This window comes from Salmo salar, chromosome 16 (assembly GCF_965601325.2).
Source record: "Salmo salar chromosome 16, fSalSal1, whole genome shotgun sequence".
Lineage (NCBI taxonomy): Eukaryota > Metazoa > Chordata > Actinopteri > Salmoniformes > Salmonidae > Salmo > Salmo salar.
Genome location: NC_138306.1, coordinates 80,230,136 through 80,257,240, shown reverse-complemented (window position 1 = coordinate 80,257,240; position 27,105 = coordinate 80,230,136). Strand labels below are relative to the sequence as shown.

The 27,105-nt window shown below is 44.4% G+C and overlaps 2 protein-coding genes across 2 annotated transcripts; both read left to right on the top strand.

The window, feature by feature from the left end:
• The first annotated feature begins 557 nt into the window (after nt 1-557).
• Nucleotides 558-7,858, top strand: tuba8l2 (tubulin, alpha 8 like 2). Its single transcript, NM_001139686.1, has 4 exons — nt 558-644; nt 5,645-5,867; nt 6,004-6,152; nt 6,336-7,858. The coding sequence occupies exons 1-4, from the start codon at nt 642-644 to the stop codon at nt 7,308-7,310; spliced, it is 1,350 nt and encodes a 449-aa protein (NP_001133158.1). The 5' UTR covers nt 558-641; the 3' UTR covers nt 7,311-7,858.
• Nucleotides 7,859-9,216: 1,358 nt separating this feature from the next.
• On the top strand, nt 9,217-18,096 carry LOC106574867 (serine/threonine-protein kinase 16). The gene is made up of 7 exons (XM_045698049.2): nt 9,217-9,343; nt 10,276-10,402; nt 10,644-10,863; nt 11,075-11,208; nt 11,416-11,632; nt 11,889-12,010; nt 17,658-18,096. The coding sequence occupies exons 2-7, from the start codon at nt 10,317-10,319 to the stop codon at nt 17,794-17,796; spliced, it is 918 nt and encodes a 305-aa protein (XP_045554005.1). The 5' UTR covers nt 9,217-9,343; nt 10,276-10,316; the 3' UTR covers nt 17,797-18,096.
• The last annotated feature ends 9,009 nt before the right edge of the window (nt 18,097-27,105 follow it).

The window sequence follows — 27,105 nt, the reverse complement described above, 5'->3', positions numbered from 1 at the left end:
TCCACGTGATATAAACCTTTTTTTTTGTATGGGGGTCTATAAGCGAGTGTTGAATTACGTGGGGCTTATTTGGTCGAATAGAAGTTTCGTAATGTTTAGTCTGTACTGATTTAAGTGGATGCACGTGGCATTCCGACAACAACTTAGTTGTGCGTGTTGGTCACGCGCCCTCTCATTGGCCAGAATGGTCTCGCCTGCCTTCAATCATTGAGGAAATGTAATTACATTGTTAAAGCGGTCACTCGGCTATCTTGTCAATATAATATATCATCTTTGGTACAGCTAATCTTTTCAGTCCTGTACTTTCCTACCTAGCCTGAGGTCTAATCTGTGTATGGAGCAGTTCGTTTTGCATGGCCCGGTGCCCCGGTGACTGGGGATTTCAGTTAAGAGCCAATGGAATGGTCTAAAATATCCAACTCCGTCTAACCGGGGCACCGGGCCATGTAAAACGAACTCGAACTATGAGAGAAGAGGGCGTGTCCAAAACTCCACCCCCGCCCTTTGCAGTTTATAAAACAGATTGCAGTAACACACGCAGTTAAAACATACTCACGGAGACCCCATTATAGGTTCACTGTGAGAGGTTATACTACGAACACTTTTATTTTTCTACGGAAACGAAGACAAACAGAATCAAAATGGTAAGACTTTTATTTATTTTTTTCCAACATTGCTTTCGACGCATAGGTTGTAATAATGCAACGGTTTATAGTTGTATGAATTAGGCTACATTTCTAATGTTTTTGTAGTCCATCTTGTATCGCATAAACATTACTGTGTATAATACTTCTAGGTACAGCCTACGCTACGGCCCACCTGTTTTTATAGAATATTATTTTTCTCTGATAACATGGTGCGTCATGATAGGAGTATCCATTTTGCTGCGCGTTCAACTTAGCGCGCGTTTTGTTTTTTCAATTCAAACACGACTGGCGCAGTAGACAACTATTATTAGAATGCATTTAATTATTAAATTGAGTCACCTGAGCCTTAATTGTCCTATTTCATATCAATGAATCAGTTCACGAGTATCTGCATTATCAAAACGTTGTCTCTTGGCGCGTGAAGCAGCTTCCTGCCATTTTGAATGGTTAAAGGAGTTACCGTTTCCATATACAGTGGCCGTGGGACCAGTGTGGTTATGGGTGTGTTTATTTGCTCTGCTGGCTTTAAATGCTGATGTGGCTCCCACGGGTCCGTGTGTATTCTGATGGGTGACTGTAGGCCTAGTCAGCTACTATTCCTGTTGCTCTAGTCTACTGCGCAAAACTGGGAACGTTCTGTCTATGTAGTGCTGTTCTGTCCGAACAAATGGCAACGACTACTAATGAACAACAAATCTACCTTCTACCCGAGTATGGCAGATTACATCTACAATGAGTAAAAAAAACGATTCATTGTAATTGGTGGGAAAATGTTACTTTGGGACAACAAGTTGCCACATGGATGTTTTTACGACATGGCTCACATTTTATTACCTCACATCCTGCCCATATGATTTCATCATAAAATATGTCAAGAAATTAGATTTAGACTTCTCAGAAGTATTTTGACTATGCATACATGCTTAGTTGTGATAGGGGCAACCTTCAGTAATCTGACCTGAAAGGAAATCTGAGGTTAGGAGTGATGCAGAGCCCAAAGGATCAGCATTTGACTAGCACATGGCAGACTGTCTGATCATGGGGTTAAGGTCTATACTACTAAATGTGGGTGAAAGGGCCTCTATGACCCATTCCAGTTAATGTACTACTCGGATCATAATGCAGTGTCTTCAAACAGTGCACTCGCCTGTTCTTAATTTTGCTCATGACTAAAGATTACCATGGCATGGGGAGTTTCTTTTGACACCTGCCATCTAATTTGAATGTTATGAAAGGAGAGGTGACTCTTTGTTTGGGTGTGAATTCCAAGCCATATGTCTTCCCGCATATCACAAGGCCCTCTTTGCACTTTAAAAGAGCCCCATAGGGGACAGAACAGGAAGCTGGAGGGGGGTTGCTTCCTAGCTACTGAACAAGCCACAAGCGGTTAGTCCATCAGCCATGTTGGTGCCAAGTGTCTCAGCGGACTTGCAGTTGCACAATTTCTTAATCTAAACTGTACTCTACAGTCTATCGTCATACCATGAGTTCAAAATACAGGAAATGAATACCATAACCTAGCACTGTACCTGACTGGCCTATTTGGTAACAATGAACATAAATGGCCTATTACGTCATGAGCAGTTACCCCTTGCCCCAAACGACATAGGCCTACACTAAACTTAACTACAGGGTTTCAAGTGTGTGTGGCTTAGCAAATCAGGGCAACCCCTGATAAATGCAACATGGTGGAGGTTAGTTTCTTAAATCTGGTATGAACCAGGGACTGCCTGAACATCAACTCTGACTGAACTAGAGGTTCAGGACACCATGTAGTTGTTCCCACAGAGAAACGGGTCAGTGGAGTAGACCGGGGTCTGGAGGGGCTACACACAGAGCAGGGGGATGGGGGTCATGATTGACACCTCCCTTTAAATAGCTGGCTGCAGTGCTGACCTAGCTGTCATGCCTAAACTAGGCACACACTCGCATCCCTGTGTCACCGCCCCTCCCCCACCATCCACCCTACCCAGCTTGTTCTGTCAAACTAGGAGGCTGGAGAAATGGCTGTGACAGTAGTGGCCCCAGTCTATACATGAGTGGAGTCATAACAGTAGTACAATATGTGTGGAGGGGTGTAGCAACATGCAGGTGAAAGACCTTGATGTCACAAGGACCTCCCTGTAGTAGATTCAGATCTGGATTGAATTGAGGTTTTCTAATGTTTCCTTCACATCCTCTTACTATACTGGGGGGAAAAATCAAATATTTTACTGAGTTAGTTCATAAAAGGAAGTCCTATTCCCATTATGCGGATTCTTCCATTTTTAAATAATTGCCCTTGATACAACTGAAAGTTAAACTAGCTTAAGGGGTAAATTCTATTCTACCAGAGGGCAAAGCCTAGCAGGTGTCTGTTATCCTGTTACTGTGGCAGGTGGTCTTGTTTCTAGCTGGGCCTTCTCAAAACGCTCTGATTCATAACTACTGCCAACACACAAAACCACACAACATTCCCAGACTCGTCCTCTTGGCATGTCACTGTCTCAAACTTATCTTCCTTGACTTTCTCGTTTCTCTTGAATGTCTCGCTCCCCATTTCCCATCTCTCTGTATAGTAAGCCAGTTTGGAGAGACTGGTGGTGTGAGTGTAGGTAGCCAGCTCGGCCTCTGGTGCGCTGTTATTCAGAAATGATAAGCTTGTTATCAGCTTCACTCATCCTTGGTGGTAATTTCCCCTCGTCCTGTTCGCTGTGTGCTGGAAATACTTCAGTAGGGTGTGGAGGGCCTTTTGGCCTTGACGCAGACTCGTCAGCTCCTGTTAGCATTGTCACTACTCGCTAGCTCAATGACGCGTTGAGGGGGTAGGATGGCCACTTGCCAAACCTCCCAGTTCGGCCTTGAGTCTAGTGATGTCTAATCAGACTTTGCTTCCTTGCGAAGCTGTAATGTTAAACAAATTACCAATTGTATAATCTCTAATGACCTCGGTCCAAGTTGGCATTCCAATGAGGGGGCATTCCAATGAGGGGGTGTGTCTCAAATCTAGTGGCATCCTCTCCTCAGGGGTGTGGAGCCTAAATGACAGGAGGAATAGAAGGAGAGGCTGTAATGGACTAGTGGGATGCACCTTGTGGTAACACATTCAGCATGGATGTTAATTTTGTTAATGCTATAGTCTTATCGACTGGATGGTGTCACTGCAGTCTAGCATCAACTGTCCTGGCGTCTGCCAATACTGCATTGCAAAATTGACTCATTTCTTGCACGCACACAACCTTCTGTTTGGTTCTTAGTGAATGTAGATATCAAGAGCCGCCTTCTCTACAAAATGTGTACACTACATGACCAAAAGTATGTGGACACCTGCTCTTTGAACATCTCATTCCAAAATCATGGGCATTAATATGGAGTTGGTCCACCCTTTCCTGCTCAACAGCCTCCACTCTAAGGCTTTCCACTAGATGTTGGAACATTGCTGCGGGGACTTGCTTCCATTCAGCCACAAGCATTAGTGAGGTTAGGCAATTAGGCCTGGCTCGCAGTCGGCGTTCCAATTCATCCCAAAGGTGTTCGATGGGGTTGATGTCAGGGCTCTGTGCAGGCCAGTCAAGTTCTTCCACACCGATCTCATCAAACCATTTTTGTATGGACCTTGCTTTGTGCACGGGGGGCGTTATCATGCTGAAACAGGAAAGGGCCTTCCCCGAACTGTTGCCACAAAGTTGGAAGCACAGAAACATCTAGAATGTCATTGTATGCTGTAGCGTTCGTTGTCCCTTCACTGAAACGAAGGGGCCTAGCCCAAACTGTGAAAAACGGCCCCAGATTGGTCCTCGGTCGGCTCTTCAGTAAGACCAATGTTTGTCTACGGAGATTGTATGGCTGTGTGCTCAATTTTATAAACCTGTCAGCAACTTGTGGCAAAAATAGCCGAATCCACTAATCAGGAGTGTCCAGACTCCTGTGTTAATGTAAAGTACAGTGGGTGTACAAAACATTTTATAATTGTGTTCCACCTTTTGCCCTCAGAACAGCCTCAATTCGTCAGGTCATAGACTCTACAAAGTATCAAGCGTTCCACACTGATACTGGTCCATGACTCATGCTTCCCACAGTTGTCAAGTTGGCTGGATGTCCTTTGGGTGGTGGCTCATTCTTTATACACCATGTTGAAGTGCTTGACACAACCCGGTGTGCCTGGCATCTACTACCATACCAGTGTCATAAGGGATCATAGCTTTCATCTGGTCAGTCTGTCATGGAAAGAGCAGGTGTTAATGTTTTCTACACAGTGTAGATCAGTTACATGGTTTAGACTAGATTAATGGTTATGTCAATACCGGTAGTCAGACACTGAGACGTGGCTAGCTTCTGAGATGGTAGCTGCATACAGTTCAGTATTAAAGTAGGTCAGATGATCGACTCATTGCTAAGCCATGCTAGGAAGTGCAGTCATGGTCCCAAGTCAACACACTGCAAACAAATTGGGTCACCATGCAAATATACACACGACTCATAACTCCGGTGGCTTGTTTTTAACTAGCTAGATCATACCGCCCACTATTTTCAGGCTCACCTGTCCTTTGTCACTCAAACATGGGCAGGTTAGGTTTGTTTCCTCTTAGTGTAGGGCAGTGGTTCCCAACCTTTTTCTGTTACTGTACAAACAATTGAATTTTGCCCTGCCTGACGTACCCCCCCATGTGCATTCTACCAGTCTTCTCAAGTACCCCGTGTATAGGCAAAGCGCCCCCGGGGAGCCTAGTACCCTTGTTTGGGAACCACTGGTTAGTGCTGCCACTTGGTGGTGAGAAATGGCAGTAAAACAAGTGATAAAATGGATGCCCAAATCCTTAATCGACCTCAGACTGCTATGCACTGAGTGGTTTGGAGCGGTGCTCCATTTATCATTGGTTAGATTGAAAACCAAGTGTTACTCCATCCAGTGCAGACTGCTGTCAATGCATCAGATCCTTGTGTAGTCAATGTTTTGTACCTGTTCAAAGAAACCATAAATTAATTGTTTGACTAACCCTATTTCCCGGTCTCTCCAGCGTGAGTGTATCTCTGTGCATGTGGGTCAGGCTGGAGTCCAGATGGGCAACACCTGTTGGGAGCTGTACTGCCTGGAGCACGGGATCCAGCCGGACGGCACCATGCCTAACAACAAGGCGGTCGGTAGCACTGACGACTCCTTCACCACGTTCTTCAGCGCCACGGGCATCGGGAAATACGTGCCCCGCGCCATCTTTGTAGACCTGGAGCCCACTGTCATTGGTGAGTATTGGAGGGATCTGGCAGAGAAAATGCACTGACTGATTGACACTGGGAATGTGTAGGAAGAGGTCTTCATCAATATGGTGGTACAGTTCAAAACAACAGACTAACCCTAGTCTGTTACCCTTTCTCTCAGATGAGGTGCGGACAGGTACCTACCGCCAGTTGTTTCACCCCGAGCAGCTGATCTCAGGGAAAGAGGACGCAGCCAATAACTATGCCCGTGGCCACTACACTATCGGCAAGGAGATCATCGACCAAGTGCTGGACAGGATCCGTAAACTGGTGAGTGACACTGTCAGATTTAATAGATTCAATGGTGATATTAGGATAACTCATGGATTTTTCATGAATGTTTTACGAGAAAGGGTTTTAGCCTTGACTTGCATAAATCTAGCCTAAATGGGTCTTATCAGAGCTTGGACTTTCCTTCTAGAAAACATGTTGATGAGTTTTCTGTCTTGACAGGCTGACCAGTGCACAGGGCTCCAAGGGTTCCTGGTCTTCCACAGCTTCGGAGGTGGTACCGGCTCTGGGTTCACCTCCCTGCTCATGGAACGTCTCTCAGTCGACTTCGGGAAGAAGTCCAAGCTGGAGTTTGCCATATACCCTGCTCCCCAGGTGTCCACAGCTGTGGTGGAGCCCTACAACTCCATCCTGACCACCCACACCACCCTGGAGCACTCCGACTGTGCCTTCATGGTTGACAATGAGGCCATCTACGACATCTGCCGTAGAAACCTGGACATTGAGCGCCCGTCTTACACCAACCTCAACAGGCTCATCAGCCAGATTGTCTCCTCCATCACCGCCTCTCTCCGCTTCGATGGTGCCCTTAACGTGGACCTGACAGAGTTCCAGACCAACCTGGTGCCTTACCCCCGCATCCACTTCCCCCTGGCCACCTATGCCCCTGTCATCTCAGCCGAGAAGGCCTACCACGAGCAGCTCTCTGTGGCTGAGATCACCAACTCCTGCTTCGAGCCCGCCAACCAGATGGTGAAGTGCGACCCTCGCCACGGTAAGTACATGGCGTGCTGCCTGCTGTACCGCGGAGACGTGGTGCCCAAGGATGTCAACGTGGCCATCGGCAACATCAAGACAAAACGAAGCATCCAGTTCGTGGACTGGTGCCCTACAGGTTTCAAAGTGGGCATCAACTACCAGCCACCCACTGTGGTGCCAGGGGGTGACCTGGCCAAAGTCCAGAGAGCAGTGTGCATGTTGAGCAACACCACAGCCATCGCTGAGGCCTGGGCTCGTCTCGACCACAAGTTTGACCTGATGTACGCCAAGCGGGCTTTCGTGCACTGGTACGTGGGTGAGGGCATGGAGGAGGGAGAGTTCTCTGAGGCCAGGGAAGACATGGCTGCCCTGGAGAAGGACTATGAAGAGGTAGGAATCGACTCATTTGAGGAGGACGAGGAGGGAGAGGAGTATTAGGAGAAGAGGAGTTCAAAGGAGGGATGGGTCCTCGGTCGGCTTACGTATCACTGAGAGATAGAACTGCCTTTACTTGACCATGAAGTGGGAAACGGCCTGCTCCTTCCCTTGTCGAATGTCATCAATCGTGTTTTCTTCACCAAAGACCCCACATCCATCCATGTCTGATAATCTTTTCCTCGAAGGTTGACTATGGAACCATACAGAACCTTGAAGATTAAGCTGTCTCCATAAAAATGTTTCCTTTAAGTTCATGGTACTTCTGTCCTTTCAGATCTATCCTAAACACTAAAGTTACTGCCAATCAGAAAACAAACTAGTGAACTAAACCCCATGGTGTTGGGTCTTAATGAATGTAATTCAGTAACTCTATCTTGGAGGATTATTTTGCATTGCATGTTAAGTTACCCCAAAATAATTTATTGGTTTTATCCCTACAGATTCTATTATTTTCTTTGCCATGTCTGTTGTTTTAAGAGTTATCACATCAGGTTACTGTTGTGGCTGTATCCCCTCCTTTGTAAATAAAGTTGTTTTATCTCAGTTAATCCTGTTTTCACCTCTTTCAATGACAACTGCCTCCAGTCCTGACCCCAGGTTTCATTATACTTGGTCTAAATTACTATTAAACGGCCAACATAAAACATCAGTCTGTGCAATCGGCCACAAATGGCCTGGTAAGTAGCAGAGAATTCCTGGGATATAAATGTAGCCACAGGGTGCCTTGAAATAAGATTATGGTCGAGGTAACAGCGATGTATTAATTGCATACTCATGTGGACTCTCAAACCTCATTGGATGAGAAAGCCAGGGGCCTCTCCCTTCTGACTTTATCCTCAATGTGTTTTGAGAAGGTGAGGAGAAACTGTCTTCAATGATAAAAACCTGTAGTGTAGACAAACGTGGAAGGATTTTCATAATGTGAAACTAGTTAATTTAGAACAGAATAGCCTAAAGGTGACAAGTGGATACATGGATGGTAAACTCATTTCGATTTGAGACCCACCTTAGCAAAGTTAATTTCACTGTGTAGTGCTCTGGTTTAATCAAATACTTGATTTGGCCAGAGGAAGAGCTGAATCGAGAACTTTCATTCGGCCCAAAATCTGTCCCTGGAAATAAGGCCACAAAGTGAGGACTTTTTGTAATGAGGTCAATGAGTGTCCAGTTTGGTCAACAAAACATGTAACTAATTTGCTACGTGAGGCTTATTTGATCGAATAGAAATGTCGTTAGGTTGTTACGAATGCACTGTGGACGCACGTGGCATTTCGGCAACTTTGTGGTGAAAAAAATGCTTCAAAATGTCACATGCTTCATAAACAACAGATGTAGAGTACACGTAGCACTAGACCAAATGTCTGCAGGTGGCCATATTGAGTCCTTTTTATCTTACATCCAAGGGGAAACGCTTACTTGTGGGCACGAGAAAATACTTTATCGGACTTGTGCCTGTCATAGATGGAGCATGGGAATTGCCATTGAGGGCTTCCATCATTTTAACGTAGTCAACTGGGTAGAGATTCCTATGAGTTACGCACAATCAACAAAGATTAAGAGAATTTAGTACTTTAAAATGGCGCTTCCCATGCGGTCACAGACGCTATAGTGGCACGGATACAAAGACAGCTATATCTCCATGGCCTGTTCACACGCGTATATGCACTTGTACTACATAGAATTATTTCGCCTCCTCCCGCCTGCCTTCCGTCTTTGAGGACATGTATTTCCATTGTTAGTGTTCACTTTACTATCTTGTCGATATACTAGACACTTCGATTGGTGCCAAGTTCGAAACAACTAGTAACTAGGAAATCGCCGCCTTCAGTGTGTTCAAAACAATTTGGAACTCGGAAAAATATGAGCTCTAAATCTAGAGAGCGACCTGAAGATCATCGACGTCATGATTTTACCTTGTATTTTTCCGAGTTCCCAGTTTGGGACGTAACATTAGATCACAGGCCTGCGTCATCATTACGCGTTTTATGTACACGGAAGTAGCCAGCCGAAAAAAACCAGGACGATAACAGAAGGTAATTTTTATATATCCACTGCTAACAAACGTAAATATCCCCATGTATTTTCATCACAGTTTATCAATATCTCTATTAGATAATATTGGCTCATCAGGATTGATCTGCATGCTGCCCTCTTGTCGTTAGCTTGTATTCTCCTACCGGTGTGCCACGTTACCAAACAAAATCGTACACTTTTGCAAAGGTTTAGTGAAAGTATATTTGCTTGTGGTGTTGCTACTGCTGTAAAGAACCAAAACGCATAACTTGGGCAGATCACAACCAAGAGTCGCTGTAGCGCGGCTAGGGAAGTAACCGAAAGGTTGCTCGTTTGAATCCCCGAGCCGACAAGGTCAACAAATCTGCCGATGTGACCTTGAGCAAGGCACTTAGTCATACTTTCGCCAGGGTCACCGTTGATAATGTCAGACCCTGGCCGTAACCCCACTCTCCAAGGTTGTCTCAGGAAGAGTGTGATATGCAAAAAACACATTTCCTATTTACGCATGCGTAAATAGGACAAATATAAACACCCGCCAAATTATTATCAATTGCACAGGTGACAGTGAATAATTTATGACAAGTGAAATTGACACTGCATCAATCCGTGGACATAGTGGAATGGACTGGATTTCATGTTTCAGTATGTTTTTTACACAAATATATCCCATACCTGCCCTCTCTCTCCCATGGCTTTCCACTTGACCTCTCACTTTCAATTCCACTAAACCTTGTCTTTTACCTCGTATGCACTCCATCTCTCACTCTCTCTCAATTCAATTTAAGGGGCTTTATTGGCATGGGAAACATGTTTACATTGCCAAATCACAAGTTCCAAAATAAAGACATTTTGAATGACATATGTCTGTATACAGTGTTGTAGCGATGTGTAAATAGTTAAAGTACAAAATGGAAAATAAATAAATATGGATTGTGTGTCTCTCTCTCAGTCCATCTAGGTGTTGGTGTGGTGAGTTATGCCCCAGAGAGGATGGGTCAGACCCTGTGTATCTGTTCCCGCGGCTCCATCACCATCGACAACAAAAGATACTACTTCATCCAGAAACTAGATGAAGGGTAAAACCGTCCACATCAGTGAACACTATTACCTATTCTACATGGCAGACGATCATCCCTGTCCCTCCCACACATGTATTTGTATTTCAGTCTTCTGTAACGTTACATCTTACTGATCAGGACTCAGGTTTTGTCTGCCTCTTCACTTTCTCCTGCTTTCGTTATCTACCCCCTCTGTCGTTCCCTATTTTCTCTCGTTCTCTCTCTCTTTTACCTTCCCTCCCTCCACCCCTCATCCCAGAGGGTTCAGCTATGTGGACCTGGTGGAGGGGGTGCAGGACGGGCGTTTCTACGCCCTGAAGAGGATCCTGTGCCATGACCGGGAGGGTCGCCAAGAGGCTCAGACGGAGGTGGAGATGCACCGTCTCTTCAGCCACCCCAACATCCTGGGCCTGGCAGGGCACACCTTCATAGAGAGGGGGGGCAAGAGTGAGGCCTGGATACTGCTGCCCTACGTTCAGGTACGTGTACGTGTGTGCGCATGTCTATGTACTCACGCCTGTATGTGTGTATTAGAGCCCGGCCATTTTTTTGGGGTTCCGATACTGTTTTTTTGGGGGAGAGTCAAAAGTTACCGATACATCTGCCGATATACTGTTTTACAGCGTGGAAATGAAAAAGTGTGTAAGTATGCGTCTTTGTATTCACGCCTGGGTGTGGGTGCTCCTACAGAAGGGCAGTCTGTGGTCAGTGCTAGAGAAGCTGAGGGACAAGGGCAGCTTCATGCCAGAGAGACGCATCCTGAAGGTCCTACAGGGCATCTGTTCTGGACTGAAGGCCATGCATGACAGAGGCTACGCACACAGGTACAGGCTGCTACTGCTATTACACACACACACACACACACACACACACACACACACACACACACACACACACACACACACACACACACACACACACAGACACACACACACACACACACACACACGATTATGGTTAGTGGTTCAAATTAGAATGAGGCTCTCTATCTCTACCCCTCTCTTTATCTCTCCTGTTCTCCTCTCAATCAGAGATCTGAAGCCTACCAATGTACTCCTAGAGGAGGATGACAGGCCGCTGCTGATGGACCTGGGTTCTATGAACCGCTCCAGGATGGAGGTCAAGGGGACCAGGGAGGCCATGACAGTACAGGACTGGGCAGCTCAGAGGTGTACTATATCGTACCGCGCCCCTGAGCTTTTTAATGTGGAGAGCCACTGCGTCATCGATGACCGTACAGACATCTGGGTAACGCACACTAGAGTACTACCCCCCCCCCCCCATCCTTCTCACTTTAGTTTGGTCGGTGGAAACTCAGTATTGTACAAGCCATATAACATAGACCAATTTGTCATAACAGAGATTGTCTTTACCATTGGACTGTGCGATGCTGTTTTGACTCCATCCATGTAGTCAACATGTTGGGTTGCTATCTCTCTGTCTCCATCATGCCTGGTGTTTGTTGACCTTGTAGAGACAGTATTCTCTCTCTCTTTCTCTCCAGTCTCTGGGCTGTGTACTGTACAGCATGATGTTCCTGGAGGGGCCCTATGACATGGTGTTCCAGAAGGGAGACAGTGTGGCCCTTGCTGTCCAGAACCCAGTTACCATCCCTCAGCCATGCAGGTCAGTCAGTCACCCTGGCAAGCTAACTCTTACCCTAACCCAGTTACCATCCCTCAGCCCTGCAGTTCAGTCAGTCCCCATGGCAAGCTAACTCTTACCCTAACCCAGTTACCATCCCTCAGCCCTACAGGTCAGTCAGTCCCCTGGCTAGTCAACCCCTAGTTACTCTTCAATCCATCACCCTCTCAGCTTTCAAGGCTAGCAAACTAGAATTTATTGATTCCAAATAGGCGCCTACCACCTTGGCACTCCTGCAGATCTAAAAGGATTGGATAGATTTAAGCATTTTTCATCTTACCTTTTCATAGGTTGTATGGAATTTATACAATTTACAGTATGTCTTTTTTCTCAAGTTACTCTGGAAGTTTCTCAGTATATATATTTGTTATTCTGGTAGTTTATTTTTTCTCCAGTTATTCTGGTAGTTTCTCAGTATACCGTTGAAGTCGGAAGTTTACATACACTTAGGTTGGAGTCATTAAAACTTGTTTTTCAACCACTCCACAAATTTCTTGTTAACAAACTATAGTTTTGGCAAGTCGGTTAGGACATCTACTTTATGCATGGCACAAGTAATTTTTCAAAAAATTGTTTACAGACAGATTATTTCACTTATAATTCACTGTATCGCAATTCCAATGGGTCAGAAGTTTACATACACTAAGTTGATTGTGCCTTTAAACAGCTTGGAAAATTCCAGAAAATGATGTCATGGCTTTAGAAGCTTCTGATAGGCTAAATGACAGAATTTTTGTCAATTGGAGGTGTACCTGTGGATGTATTTCAAGGCCTACCTTCAAACTCAGTGCCTCTTTGCTTGACATCATAGGAAAATCAAAAGAAATCAGCCAAGACCTCAGAAAAAAAATTGTAGACCTCCACAAGTCTGATTCATCCTTGGGAGCAATTTCCAAATGCCTGAAGGTACCACATTCATCTGTACAAACAACAGTACGCAAGTATAAACACCATTGGACCACGCAGCTGTCATACCGCTCAGGAAGGAGAAGCTTTCTGTCTCCTCGAGATGAACGTACTTTGGTGCGAAAAAGTACAAATCAATCCCAGAACAACAGCAAAGGACCTTGTGAAGACGCTGGAGGAAACGGGTACAAAAGTATCTATATCCACAGTAAAATGAGTCCTATATCGACAAAAACCTGAAAGGCCGCTCAGCAAGGAAGAAGCTACAACTCCAAAACCGCCATAAAAAACCCAGACTACAGTTTGCAACTGCACATGTGGACAAAGATCATACTTTTTGGAGAAATGTCCTCTGGTCTAATGAAACAAAAATATAACTGTTTGGCCATAATGACCATCATTATGTTTGGAGAAAAAAGGGGGAGGCTTGCAATCTGAAGAACACCATCCCAACCGTGAAGCACGGGGGTGGCAGCATCATGTTGCGGGGGTGCTTTGCTGCAGGAGGGACTGGTGCACTTCACAAAATAGATGGCATCCTGAGGAAGGAAAATTATGTGGATATATTGAAGCAACATCTCAAGACATAAGCTATTTTGCCACAACTTTGGAAGTATGCTTGGGGTCATTGTCCATTTGGAAGACCCATTTGCGACCAAGCTTTAACTTCCTGACTGAAGGACAACAAAGTCAAGGTATTGGAGTGGCCATCACAAAGCCCTGACCTCAATCCTAGAGAAAATTTGTGGGCAGAACTGAAAAAGCGTGTGCAAGAAAGGAGGCCTACAAACCTGACTCAGTTACACCAGCTCTGTCAGGAGGAATGGGCCAAAATTCACCCAACTTATTGTGGGAAGCTTGTGGAAGGCTACCTGAAACGTTTGGCCCAAGTTAAACAATTTAAAGGCAATGCGACCAAATACTAATTGAGTGTATGTAAACTACTGACCCACTGGGAATGTGATGAAAGAAATAAAAGCTGAAATAAATCATTCTCTCTACTATTATTCTGACATTTCACATTCTTAAAATAAAGTGGTGATCCTAACTGACCTAAGACAAGGAATTTTTACTAGGATTAAATGTCAGGAATTGTGAAAAACTGAGTTTAAATGTATTTGGCTAAGGTGTATGTAAACGTCCGACTTTAACTGTATATATTTCTTCTGCAGTTATTCTGGTAGTTTCTCAGTATATATTTGTTCTCCAGTTACTTTAGTAGTTTCTCAGTATATATTTGTTCTTCAGTTACTTTAGTAGTTTCTGAGTATATATTTGTTCTCCAGTTATTCTGGTAGTTTGTCGGTATACACTGCATTCGGAAATTTTTCAGACCCCTTGACTTTTTCCACATTTTGTAACATTACAGCCATATTCTATAATGGATAAAATTGCCCCCCCAATCAATCTACACACAATACCCCATAATGACAAAGCAAAAATGGGTTTTTAGAAGTTTTTCAAATGTATTATTTTAAAAAATGAAAGAAACTGATGTCACATTTACGTAAGTATTCAGGCCCTTTAATCAGGATTTTGTTGAAGCACTGTTGGCAGTGATTTAAAGCCTCGATTTTTCTTGGGTAGGACGCTACAAGCTTGGCACACCTGTATTTTGGGAGTTTCTCCCATTCCTCTCTGCAGATCCTCTCAAGCTCTATGAGATTGGATTGGGAGTGTTGCTGCACAGCTATTTTCAGGTGTCTCCAGAGATGTTAGATCGAGTTCAAGTCCGGGCTCTGGCTGGGCCACTCAAGGACATTCAGAGACTTGTCCCGAAGCCACTCTTGCGTTGTCTTGGCTGTGTGCTTTAGATTGTTGTCCTGTTGGAAGGTGAACCTTCACCCCATCTGAGGTCCTGAGCAATCTGGAGCAGCTTTTCATCAAGGATCTCTCTGTTCTTTGCTCCGTTCATCTTTCCCTCGATCCTGACTAGTCTCCCAGTCCCTGACGCTGAAAAACATCCCCACAGCATGATGCTGCCACCACCATGCTTCACCGTCGGGATGGTGCCAGGTTTCCTCCAGACGTGACACTTGGCATTCTGGTCAACGAGTTCAATCATGGTTTCATCAGACCAGACAATCTTGTTTCTCATGTTCCGAGTCCTTTAGGTGCCTTTTGGTTAAGTCCAAGCGGGCTGTCATGTGCCTTTTACTGAGGAGTGGCTTCCACCTGGCTACTCAACCATCAAGGCCTGATTGGTGGAGTGCTGCAGAGAGGGTTGTCCTTCTGGAAGTTTCTCCCATCTTCGTAGAGGAACTCTGGAGCTCTGTCAGACCATCGGGTTCTTGGTCACTTCCCTGACCAAGGCCCTTCTCCCTCGATTGCTCATACTCTAGTAGTTTCTCAGTATATATTGTTCTCTGGTAACTCTGGTAGTTTCTCAGTATATATTTGTTCTCTAGTTGCTCTAGTAGTTTCTCAGTATGTATTTGTTCTACAGTTACTTTAGTAGTTTCTCCGTATATATTGTTCTCCGGTAACTCTGGTAGTTTCTCAGTATATATTTGTTCTCTAGTTGCTCTAGTAGTTTCTCAGTATGTATTTGTTCTACAGTTACTTTAGTAGTTTCTCCGTATATATTGTTCTCCGGTAACTCTGGTAGTTTCTCAGTATATATTTGTTCTCTAGTTGCTCTAGTAGTTTCTCAGTATATATTTGTTTTGCAGTTTCTCTGGTAGTTTCTCAGTATATATTTGTTTTGCAGTTATTCTGGTAGTTTCTCAGTATATATACTGCTCAAAAAAATAAAGGGAACACTTAAACAACACAATGTAACTCCAAGTCAATCACACTTCTGTGAAATCAAACTGTCCACTTAGGAAGCAACACTGATTGACAATACATTTCACATGCTGTTGTGCAAATGGAATAGACAACAGGTGGAAATTATGGGCAATTAGCAAGACACCCCCAATAAAGGAGTGGTTCTGCAGGTGGTAACCACAGACCACTTCTCAGTTCTTTTGCTTCCTGGCTGATGTTTTGGTCACTTTTGAATGCTGGCGGTGCTTTCACTCTAGTGGTAGCATGAGACGGAGTCTACAACCCACACAAGTGGCTCAGGTGGTGCAGCTCATCCAGGATGGCACATCAATGCGAGCTGTGGCAAGAAGGTTTGCTGTGTCTGTCAGCGTAGTGTCCAGAGCATGGAGGCGCTACCAGGAGACAGGCCAGTACATCAGGAGACGTGGAGGAGGCCGTAGGAGGGCAACAACCCAGCAGCAGGACCGCTACCTCCGCCTTTGTGCAAGGAGGAGCAGGAGGAGCACTGCCAGAGCCCTGCAAAATGACCTCCAGCAGGCCACAAATGTGCATGTGTCTGCTCAAACGGTCAGAAACAGACTCCATGAGGGTGGTATGAGGGCCCGGCGTCCACAGGTGGGGGTTGTGCTTACAGCCCAACACCGTGCAGGACGTTTGGCATTTGCCAGAGAACACCAAGAGTGGCAAATTCGCCACTGGCGCCCTGTGCTCTTCACAGATGAAAGCAGGTTCACACCGAGCACGTGACAGACGTGACAGAGTCTGGAGACGCCGTGGAGAACGTTCTGCTGCCTGCAACATCCTCCAGCATGACCGGTTTGGCGGTGGGTCAGTCAAGGTGTGGGGTGGCATTTCTTTGGGGGGCCGCACAGCCCTCCATGTGCTCGCCAGAGGTAGCCTGACTGCCATTAGGTACCGAGATGAGATCCTCAGACCCCTTGTGAGACTATATGCTGGTGCGGTTGGCCCTGGGTTCCTCCTAATGCAAGACAATGCTAGACCTCATGTGGCTGGAGTGTGTCAGCAGTTCCTGCAAGAGGAAGGCATTGATGCTATGGACTGGCCCGCCCGTTCCCCAGACCTGAATCCAATTGAGCACATCTGGGACATCATGTCTCGCTCCATCCACCAACGCCACGTTGCACCACAGACTGTCCAGGAGTTGGCGGATGCTTTAGTCCAGGTCTGGGAGGAGATCCCTCAGGAGACCATCCCCCACCTCATCAGGAGCATGCCCAGGCGTTGTAGGGAGGTCATACAGGCACGTGGAGGCCACACACACTACTGAGCCTCATTTTGACTTGTTTTAAGGACATTACATCAAAGTTGGATCAGCCTGTAGTGTGGTTTTCCACTTTAATTTTGAGTGTGATTCCAAATCCAGACCTCCATGGGTTGATAAATTGGATTTCCATTGATTATTTTTGTGTGATTTTGTTGTCAGCACATTCAACTATTTAAAGAAAAAAGTATTTAATAAGATTATTTCATTCATTCAGATCTAGGATGTGTTATTTTAGTGTTCCCTTTATTTTTTGAGCAGTGTATTTGTTCTCCAGTTACTTTAGTAGTTTCTCAGTATATATTTGTTCTCCAGTTACTTTAGTAGTTTCTCAGTATATATTTGTTCTCCAGTTACTCTGGTAGTTTCTCAGTATATATTTGTTCTCCAGTTACTTTAGTAGTTTCTCAGTATATATTTGTTCTCCAGTTACTCTGGTAGTTTCTCAGTATATATTTGTTCTCCAGTTGCTCTGGTAGTTTCTCAGTATATATTTGTTCTCCAGTTGCTCTGGTAGTTTCTCAGTATATATTTGTTCTCCAGTTACTCTGGTAGTTTCTCAGTATATATTTGTTCTCCAGTTACTCTGGTAGTTTCTCAGTATATATTTGTTCTCCAGTTGCTCTGGTAGTTTCTCAGTGTCTTATGGGTGTTTTTGTTGTTTCCCTCCAGTTACTCTGAAGGCCTGCAGAACCTGCTGAGCTCCATCATGGTGTCCAACCCCCAGGAAAGACCCGACGTCAACTGGATCCTGGACCAGATACAGGACATGACGTGTTCCAGCCCCAACACACAGACCAATATGGTATGATGCTCCTGATTGAGGAACCATGGCAAGCCTGGTTCCTCTCTGGTTCCAACATCTGTGGGTGATGAACTTTGAACTTTATGACCTCTGGACTGTTGTAATGGCGACCCTGACCTCGTCGTTTTCCTCTAGTCTTAGAAGCTCAGGGGATCCTACCCCATACACACACACCTGCTATTCTGCAGTTGAAACCACATAGACTTGCGTCACAAGTCCTCACTGTCCTCCATATGCATGTACAACAATATGCTCCTACACAGTGTCGGTCAACTCCACATCCAGCTCCCCTTGGGGACATTGGGATTTGGGTGGAGCCATTTTATGACTGCTAGTGAATAGGAAACCCCATGGGTTAAACTATCATCAGACACTACGGTTGAAGTGGGCACCGGACCAGGAAAAGGACCTATGGTAAATTCCAGACAGACGGTCTCCATGGAAATGTACTCGGCCATATCTTATATCAGCTTCAAAGGGATTTTAATAATAACTTGATTCCAGACCTGGGTTCAATACATGAGTATTTATTTAAATACTTTTTCTGTATATTTGAGTATTTTCAAATACACAGCCCAAATGTTATTTATTTATTTGAGTATTTGAATGGTTATTTGTAAAAACCAAATAGTCGACCAAATTGTATTTGAAAGTATTTTCAAATACTATTTTCAAATACCTGGGTTAAATGCATGGGAGTGTATTTGAGTGTTTTCAAATACTTTCCAAGTGTATTTCCAAATACATTCCAATATTCATCTACTTGTTTTTTCAAATAACGGTTATCTGATTGTTTTGAAATGTATTGAAAAGCAATTGAAATACCTAAAATAGTATTTTGAACCCAGGTCTGCTTGATTCATCCTTATCACATCTGAACTTCTCTCAAGTCCATCATAACTGTATTTATTTGTCATCATCACATAATGCTATACTGTAACAATTCTCTATTTTCCATTTGTGACATGTTCATTTAGGCCTGTATGTGTTTGGCAATACCTCACATGATTCTGTTTTGAGTGTCAGTAGGAAGATAAGTTAATCTGGTTTTACTCTCACTACAGGTTTTGCTCAGTTAACTCTCACTACAGTTGCTTGATAGGAACTTTTTAATGGTTTCTTTTTAAACTATTATTTTTGTGTGTGCATCTATTTAAGGAGTAATGATTTATTTGTCTATGTATATGCTATATGAATGTTCTAAGTAAGCCAATGAAGTTGGAATGCAGGCATTATTGATGATTTTAGTGGAATAATGTAGAATGTACTGGAACTATAAATGGTTGTTGTTGACCATTTCGGACTGTTTGTAGCCTAATTCAGCTCATCCAGGAATTTGAGATATTGTGATAAAATAATAGGGAATTGCATAATACTGTTAATACAACACTGAAGGCTTTGCTTGTTTCTCATAAGATTGATGTTTTATAGGCTTTTTTTAATTTATTTTTTTACATTTGTGGTACATCTTCATTTGTTATATATAAGAGGCCCTTTTCACATACTTTTAGAGTTGTCTGAGGGGCTGACTTTCTTGACGTTGTAATGTGGCTTTTATTCCACACGGGGGAGCCGTGTCCTACACGTTGGTCAAAGCAGAGGGAGTCGGGGTCTCAAAATGTTGTCTTACTTAGTTTGGCCAGACCTGTAGATCTGAGAAAGACTCACTCAATATGTGAACATATGCAAAACCTCTACTCTGATAAACACCAGGGAATAAAATGGTACTGATTCTGATTGGTCTTTTCTCTTTTTCCTCCAATACATCCACATTCCATGATAACATTACATTTGCAAATACCTTCCCTTGCTGTTGATAAAAAGGGCAGGGCCAGCAGTTTTCATTGGAAATTAAAGTTCTATATTACAATTACATGTTTAAACTTCACTTATGGGATTGTTAGCAGTGAAGAAAGGAGGATGAGCGTGATGCCAGAGAGAACCAGAAGGTGGCGCTGGAAGCTCAATGACAGAGGCATGGATAATGTGCAGAGTGCAGGCCAGATAACCTTTAGCTTGTAGCTGTGTCCACAGCGCTATATGTTGCTTTAAGTGTGTGTACGCACAGCCACAGTCTTGCGGACTACAAGGTATGAAACAATTATCAGAAACTGTTTACTGCGCCTGGATTTACAGCCCTGTGGATCACTAGGGTCAAAGTGACGTCGTACCTCACTCCTCATCCTAATCAATCTCAGACGGTCATAAACCTCACAGACATAACCCACAGCAGAAACGACTGACACAAGAAAACACACACTAACACTAGAGGAATTCATTACACTTTAATTAACGTTTTCCCCAACCAAATACACCCCCATACAGGTCGGCCCACCCATAGTCCAGACTCCCCTGGGACAGTATTCATTACACACAGACTGTGTTTACGGGTTGAGGAGAGGGACCCCCCATTGGTCCACTACCTTTATATTCACCATCATCTGCCTGATGATGTCATGCAATACCAGAACAAGGTCAACACAATGCTGGTTCCATTTCAACATACACTTTCCTCTTCTTTTCCTTTGTGAGTCCATAAAGGCCATGGACGTGTGTAAGTCTTGTCTAGGTGTGTTTTTGTGTTTCATTGTGAAGGTCTATTCCCAATACCGTAATTAGTCCCGCCCCCCCAGTACTCAGAGTGGCGCTCACACCATAAACCATCTGGATGCTTTATTGATTTGGTGATGAATCAATTAGTGAATTATTTAATGAGCTGGGAATTATGGGTCAGTTCTGAACTGCTCCCACCCTGCACTGTTCCCAGGTCTCTCTAAATCATCATCACTTCATCACTACCTGCCTAGCCTAGTTGACTGTGTGGGGGCTACTCTGGTGAGAGAGAGAGTGAGAGTGTGTGTGTGTGTGTGTGTGTGTGTGTGGTGGGGGTACTTTGGTGGGTGTGTGTGTGTGTGTGGTGGGGGGGTACTCTGGTGGGTGTGTGTGGTATGCTGGTGTGTGTGTGTGTGTGTGTGTGTGTGTGTGTGTGTGTGTGTGTGTGTGTGTGTGTGTGTGTGTGTGTGTGTGTGTGTGTGAGGTGGGGGATGGGGGATTCTGGTATGTGTGTCAGATAAACAGTTTCTCTAAGCTCACAGTACATTATGTGTGTAGGCAATATGGCCAGGATGTCCGATTTTATCTTTAAAGTGGGTGCAGCAGACTTTTTCTCCAGCCAAAGCAGTAACACACCTGATATAACTAGTCAACTAATCATAGTCTTCAATCTAGACTTTATTAGTTGAATCAGGTGTGTTACTTCTTTGGCTGGAGAAAAAGCCTGATCCCATAATGGCCCTATGAAAGATTGGACCAGATTGTTTCTGGACACTGGACAGGGTCCTACTCTCAAAGACGTTTAAATTGGCTCTGTTGCCCCGAGAGAGGAGAGTAGGAAACGAAAACATATGGACATTATGTCCAGCCCATTGAGTGTGTGAGTTATGACTTCCACTTATTGCAGCTAGGGGAGATTTTTTAAGAGCCGGCTTTTTGCATGCTCATTAATTCCGGGAAGTGTTTAGGTTAAAATGCATAATGAGTTCATTAAGGGGGATTGGCGTAATCAGGAAAGGTATCGGCTTAATTACTGGCGCCGCGCCAAGGCGAATGCTCTCCCTCTTCTCTTTCCCGGCCGGGTCCCTGAAACCTGTCCTGGCCGGTAGCAGTAGTGCTAGCGCTATCTAATTTAATTAAGTGTACAAAATGCTACGCACTAATGTCCCCCTGGGGGCAATTAGCAGGAGAGAGATTGAGAGATCCCTGCTGGGCTTTTTACTCCCTGGCAGGAGATTCCCTATGTCAGTTAGCTGATTGCATTGATTATATTGATTTGTAACAGCTTTTCAGGTAATTTCATCTGCAAAGGTGAGAGCAACACGTTGGCCCGGAGACTTTTATTTTTATTCATTCATTCTTTATTTAGGCCCCAGGGTTGTTCTGCCAAGTGATCAGATGAGAGTGTACCTCAATAAAACCTCAAACCCGGTCAGAACAGGTGGGATGTTATTGATGCTTTAAAAAAACATCACAACTCTTTCAGCGTCTGGATAGGAATGTGCTGATTGATGCAGGAAAGTGGCATCAACGGTCAAACGAGACAAATCCACATACACACACAAACATAGTGTAATTACGCATGCACTCACACACATGGTTGTAAGGAATTACAAAAAACTGTAACTGTAATCCGTTACATTACCAGCAAAAATCTTGTAATCAGATTACAGATACTTAAAAGAAAAACAGATGATTACTTTTAAATTCTGACAGGATGTTTGCGGAAAAAATCTTTGACACTTTTCTGTTTTCTGTAAGACATTCAAATCAGCATTGAAAAGGCGCAAGTTTTAAGTTTGTTCCACCTGAGCGACTCTCGCCATAAACCACTATGATGACACATGAAATGTGTTTGATGGATTGCGGGAAAGAGCAGGAATATGATTTTTTAGGTTACAGTCCAAGCTATGTCTTCCAATGGTGCGACTGCTGTCGGCATCCAAAGATTATCCAACATGAATAAACGCTTGGAGGTAATGATGACAGCACTGATGTAGTCTACGGTGATACGGATATCACTTATCACTTTGCGCCTTGTGCTTGTTGAGGATGGCTGTTCACAAATCTAAATGTGTATTTGAACCCAATAATGATTGAATACAAGAAGTTTGAGCTAACTATCAATCATTGTTTTTGAAACCAGTGGACAGCCAGTGAAAAATGTGCTCTTGCAACAGCTGCATAGCGCGGATCCCAGCCAATGGAATAAAAGTGGGGCGTGTCCAAACATTTGACTTGTACTGTATATCCATTGATTCTTGAAGAATATAACTTATAAATGCCTCATGAGCTTAGTTCAACTGTCACACTCCATGAGAACCCTAAAAAGAATAAGAACTCTTTAAACAGCGGCATATTATCAAGATATCAAAGTGTCACCAACAAAAAGGTAAACAATAGGCCTATAGCAAATGCAGCATATGGCATTCATTTTTTCCATTTAAATAGCACTTTTCAGTAGTGCTCAAAGCATGCCATTCCATGAGCGCAGCATTTATTTTTCAACTGGAATCAATGAGCCCAATCAGTCCTCCATGACAACAAAATCATAAACAACAACACTAAAAGTAACTGTTGTTGCTTATGATTTTGTTGTCATGGAGGACTGATTGTGCTCATTGATTCCAGTTGAAAAATAAATGCTGCGCTCATGGAATGGCATGCTTTGAGCACTACTGAAAAGTGCTATTTAAATGGAAAAAATGAATGCCATATGCTGGAATGACTGGAATTCTGACAGACTTTGGTTTATAATGTAAAGATATAATTTAATCGTATTATTATATGTAGTAGAAAGGGATGGGTTAGAAGAAGCCTACATAACCAACCCATAAAGTAAGATTTAACATCCATATATGGCCAGCTATGTACATTGATAACTAACTTTAACCTTGATTTATCCTGTAATAGATGTGGTTCAATTGGTAACGTACATTTTTGTCTTACATTTAAGTCATTTAGCAGACGCTCTTATCCAGAGCGACTTACAGTAGTGAATGCATACATTTCATTTCATGCATTTTATTTTTTTGTACTGGGAATTGAACCCACAACCCTGGCGTTGCACACACCATGCTCTACCAACTGAGCCACAGGGTTGCTCTACCAACTAATGCCTCTTAAGGGGAAAGTCATCTAAAAGTAACTGAATGTAATCAGATTACGTTACTGAGTTTGGGTAATCCAAAGTTACTGATTACAATTTTGGACAGGTAACTAGTAACTGTAACGGATTACATTTAGAAAATAACATACCCAACCCTGAACACACATACTGTATAGCCATGTTGCTCTCTCACACACCAATACCAACACCGGTCGTTCATGTACAACTATTTTGCTCTTTAAAAATGTGACATATAGCTCATGAGACTATGTTGCAGCCTAATAACAGACCAGAGTTCCATGTTTGGTTGATTCTCTGAAACAGATGTGTTAGAGCTGGGCTGGAACAAAAGCCTACACACCCAACCAGTAGTGGAGAGCGCAGGTTTAATTGGTGGATCAGGAGTTCATTTGAGCAGATTAGACGACATAGATGACAAGATACTCTAGCGGTGCACCGGTCGTTAGGGGCGACGGGGCGAGAGCCAATTAGCTGATTAAACCGCCCAGCACAGCCAACGTGCAGCAGGCTGAGGGGAGGGGCCTGGTGATTGATGGCTGAGGACGTGGGAGGGGGAGTGTTTGTGTAGCTTGTCAGAGAGTTGTCGCTGAATGAGTGAAATGTCTTCATCAATTTGGAGCCATTACCATGTCAAAAGGAGAGGATGGTGCTTAAAGGAGGAGAGGAGAGGAGAGGAGAGGAGCAATGTGTGCCGATCTGTACACTCACAGCTGCTCTGCAGATGATCAATCTGATACGCACGCACGCACGCGCACACACACACACACACACACACATTTCAATGTCATTTTCATCATTATCATCATCATCATCATCATCACACACACAAATCAAATGAAATGTTATTAGTCACATGAGCCAAATACAACAGGTGTAGACCTTACAGTGAAATGCTTATTTACAAGCCACTAACCAACAATGCAGTTTAAAAAGTACGAATAAGAATTAGAAATAAAATGAACAAGTAATTAAAGAGCAGCAGTAAAATAACAATAGCAAGACTATATACAGGGGGTACCGGTACAGAGTCAATGTGCGGGGCGCCGGTTAGTTGAGGTAATTGAGGGAATATGTACATGTAGGTAGAGTTATTAAAATGACTACGCATAAATAATAACAGAGAATAGCAGGGGGGGGGGGGGGCAGTGCAAATAGTCTGGGCAGCCATCTGATTAGATGTTCAGGAGTCTTATGGCTTGGGGGTAGAAGCTGTTTAGAAGCCTCTTGGACCTAGACTTGGCGCTCTGGTACCGCTTGCCGTGCGGTAGCGGAGAGAACAGTCTATGACTAGGGTGGCTGGAGTCTTTGACAATTTTTAGGAACTTCCTCTGACATCGCCTGGTATAGAGGTCCTGGATGGCAGGAAACTTGGCCCCAGTGATGTACTGGGCCATACACACTACCTTCTGTAGTGCCTTGCGGTCGGAGGCTGAGCAGTTGCCATACCAAGAGGTGATGCAGCCAGTCAAGATACTCTCAATGGTGCAGCTGTAGAACCTTTTGAGGTTCTGAGGACCCATGTCAAATCTTTTCAGTCTCCTGAGGGGGAATAGATTTTGTCGTGCCCTCTTCATGACTGTCTTGGTGTGCTTGGACCATGTTAGTTTGTTGGTGATGTGGACACCAAGCTCGGTCCTCCTTTTTCTGTAGTCCACAATCATCTCCTTTGTCTTGATCACGTTGAGGGAGAGGTTGTTGTCCTGGCACCACACGGTCAAGTCTCTGACCTCCTCCATATAGGCTGTCTCGTCGTTGTCAGTGATCAGGCCTACCACTGTTGTGTCATCGGCAAACTTAATGATGGTGTTGGAGTCGTGCTTGGCCGTGGAGTCATGAGTGAACAGGGAGTACAGGAGGAGACTGAGCACGCACCCCTGAGTTGAAGATCAGCGTGGGAAAGGGCAGTGTGGAGCGCAATAGAGATTGTATCATCTGTGGATCTGTTAGGGAGGTATGCAAATTGGAGTGGGTCTATGGTTCTGGGATAATGGTGTTGATGTGAGCCATGACCAGCCTTTCAAAGCACTTCATGGCTACAGACGTGAGTGCTACGGGTTGTTATTCATTTAGGCAGGTAACCTTAGTGTTCTTTGACACAGGGACTATGATGGTCTGCTTAAAACATGTTGGTATTACAGACTCGGTCAGGGAGAGGTTGAAAATGTCACGGAAGACACTTGCCAGTTGGTCAGCGCATGGACGCAGTACACATCCTGGTAATCCGTCTGTCCCTGCAGCCTTGTGAATGTTGACCTGTTTAAAGGTCTTACTCACCTCGGCTGCGGAGAGCGTGATCACACAGTCATCCGGAACAGCTGTGGCTCTCATGCATGCTTCCGTGTTATTTGCCTTGAAGCGAGCATAGAAGTAGTTTAGCTCGTCTGGTAGGCTCATGTCACTGAGCAGTTCTCGGCTGTGCTTCCCTTTGTAGTCTGTAATTGTTTGCAAGCCCTGCCACATCCGACGAGCGTCGGAGCCGATACACACACTTATATAAATGTACATTCAGTCATTTAGTAGATGCTCTTATCCAGAGCGACTTGCAGTAGTGAGTGCAGACATGTTCATACTACTAAATCTACTCAAACACACACACACAAACACTCAAACACACACACACACACACACACACACACACACACACACACACACACACACACACACACACACACACACACACACACACACACACACACACACACACACACACACACACACACACCTATGCGTCCTGGCCCCGCCCGGGCGGGCCCCTTTACCGTAAGCCTGTTTAATTTTCCTGAAATAGGGCTGTGACAGCTCAGTCATGCTGATGAGATGGGCTGAGGAGAGTGGCAGCCTGTCAGAGTCTGTCTCATCTGTCTTCATACTGCTGACCAGCCTCTCCTCATCTCCTCAGCCCTGTCAAATCATCACACACATTCTCACCACCGCATCTCTTTCCTCACTTACACACTTTACAATAGAGAACCTTGGCTAATCTACAGAGGTGCGTGTGTGTGGGGGTGGGTGTTGGGGTGTGTGTGCGTGCGTGCAGTCACGTATGTGTGTGCATGTGCGTGCGTACTAGTTTGTGTGTGTGTGTGTGTGTGTGTGTGTGTGTGTGTGTGTGTGTGTGTGTGTGTGTGTGTGTGTGTGAGGACTAAAGCAATAACTGAGAGCTGTTTTTTATTTCACCTCTAGTGATTGTTATGGGTCCCTCTATCACCTGACCCGGATCAATTATGCTAATTGGATACTGCAGTGACACCATAAGGTTGTAGGGATTGTAGAGAGAGAGAGAGAGAGAGAGAGAGAGAGAGAGAGAAGAAAGAGAGAGAGAGAGAGAGAGACAGGGAGAGAGACAGGGAGAGAGACAGAGAGAGAGAGACAGAGAGACAGAGAGAGAGCGAAAGGGAGAGAGAGACAGAGAGAGAGAAAGAGTTGAAGGAAGCAAGAGAGAGGTGAGGGAGATGAGGGGAAAACAGCCTGTTTGAGGATTGCATATTACTTAGGACATATTGAAGCACGGTATAGAATATTACTGATGTCATTTCCACCTGTCAGTCATGTCTGAATGCCGATAAACCCACACCATTACTTAAATGAGATGTTGACGGCACCGTCTCTGTCTGCATAACTATATACATACG

Bases quoted from the DNA above. Each gene is read 5' to 3' on its own strand.
- LOC106574867 (XM_045698049.2), top strand. From the start codon at position 10,317: ATGGGTCAGACCCTGTGTATCTGTTCCCGCGGCTCCATCACCATCGAC. The intron at 10,864-11,074 runs GTACGTGTACGT...GTGCTCCTACAG, and splicing joins TACTGCTGCCCTACGTTCAG to AAGGGCAGTCTGTGGTCAGT. The intron at 12,011-17,657 runs GTCAGTCAGTCA...GTTTCCCTCCAG, and splicing joins ACCATCCCTCAGCCATGCAG to TTACTCTGAAGGCCTGCAGA.
- tuba8l2 (NM_001139686.1), top strand. The intron at 5,868-6,003 runs GTGAGTATTGGA...CCTTTCTCTCAG, and splicing joins CCTGGAGCCCACTGTCATTG to ATGAGGTGCGGACAGGTACC. The intron at 6,153-6,335 runs GTGAGTGACACT...CTGTCTTGACAG, and splicing joins TGGACAGGATCCGTAAACTG to GCTGACCAGTGCACAGGGCT.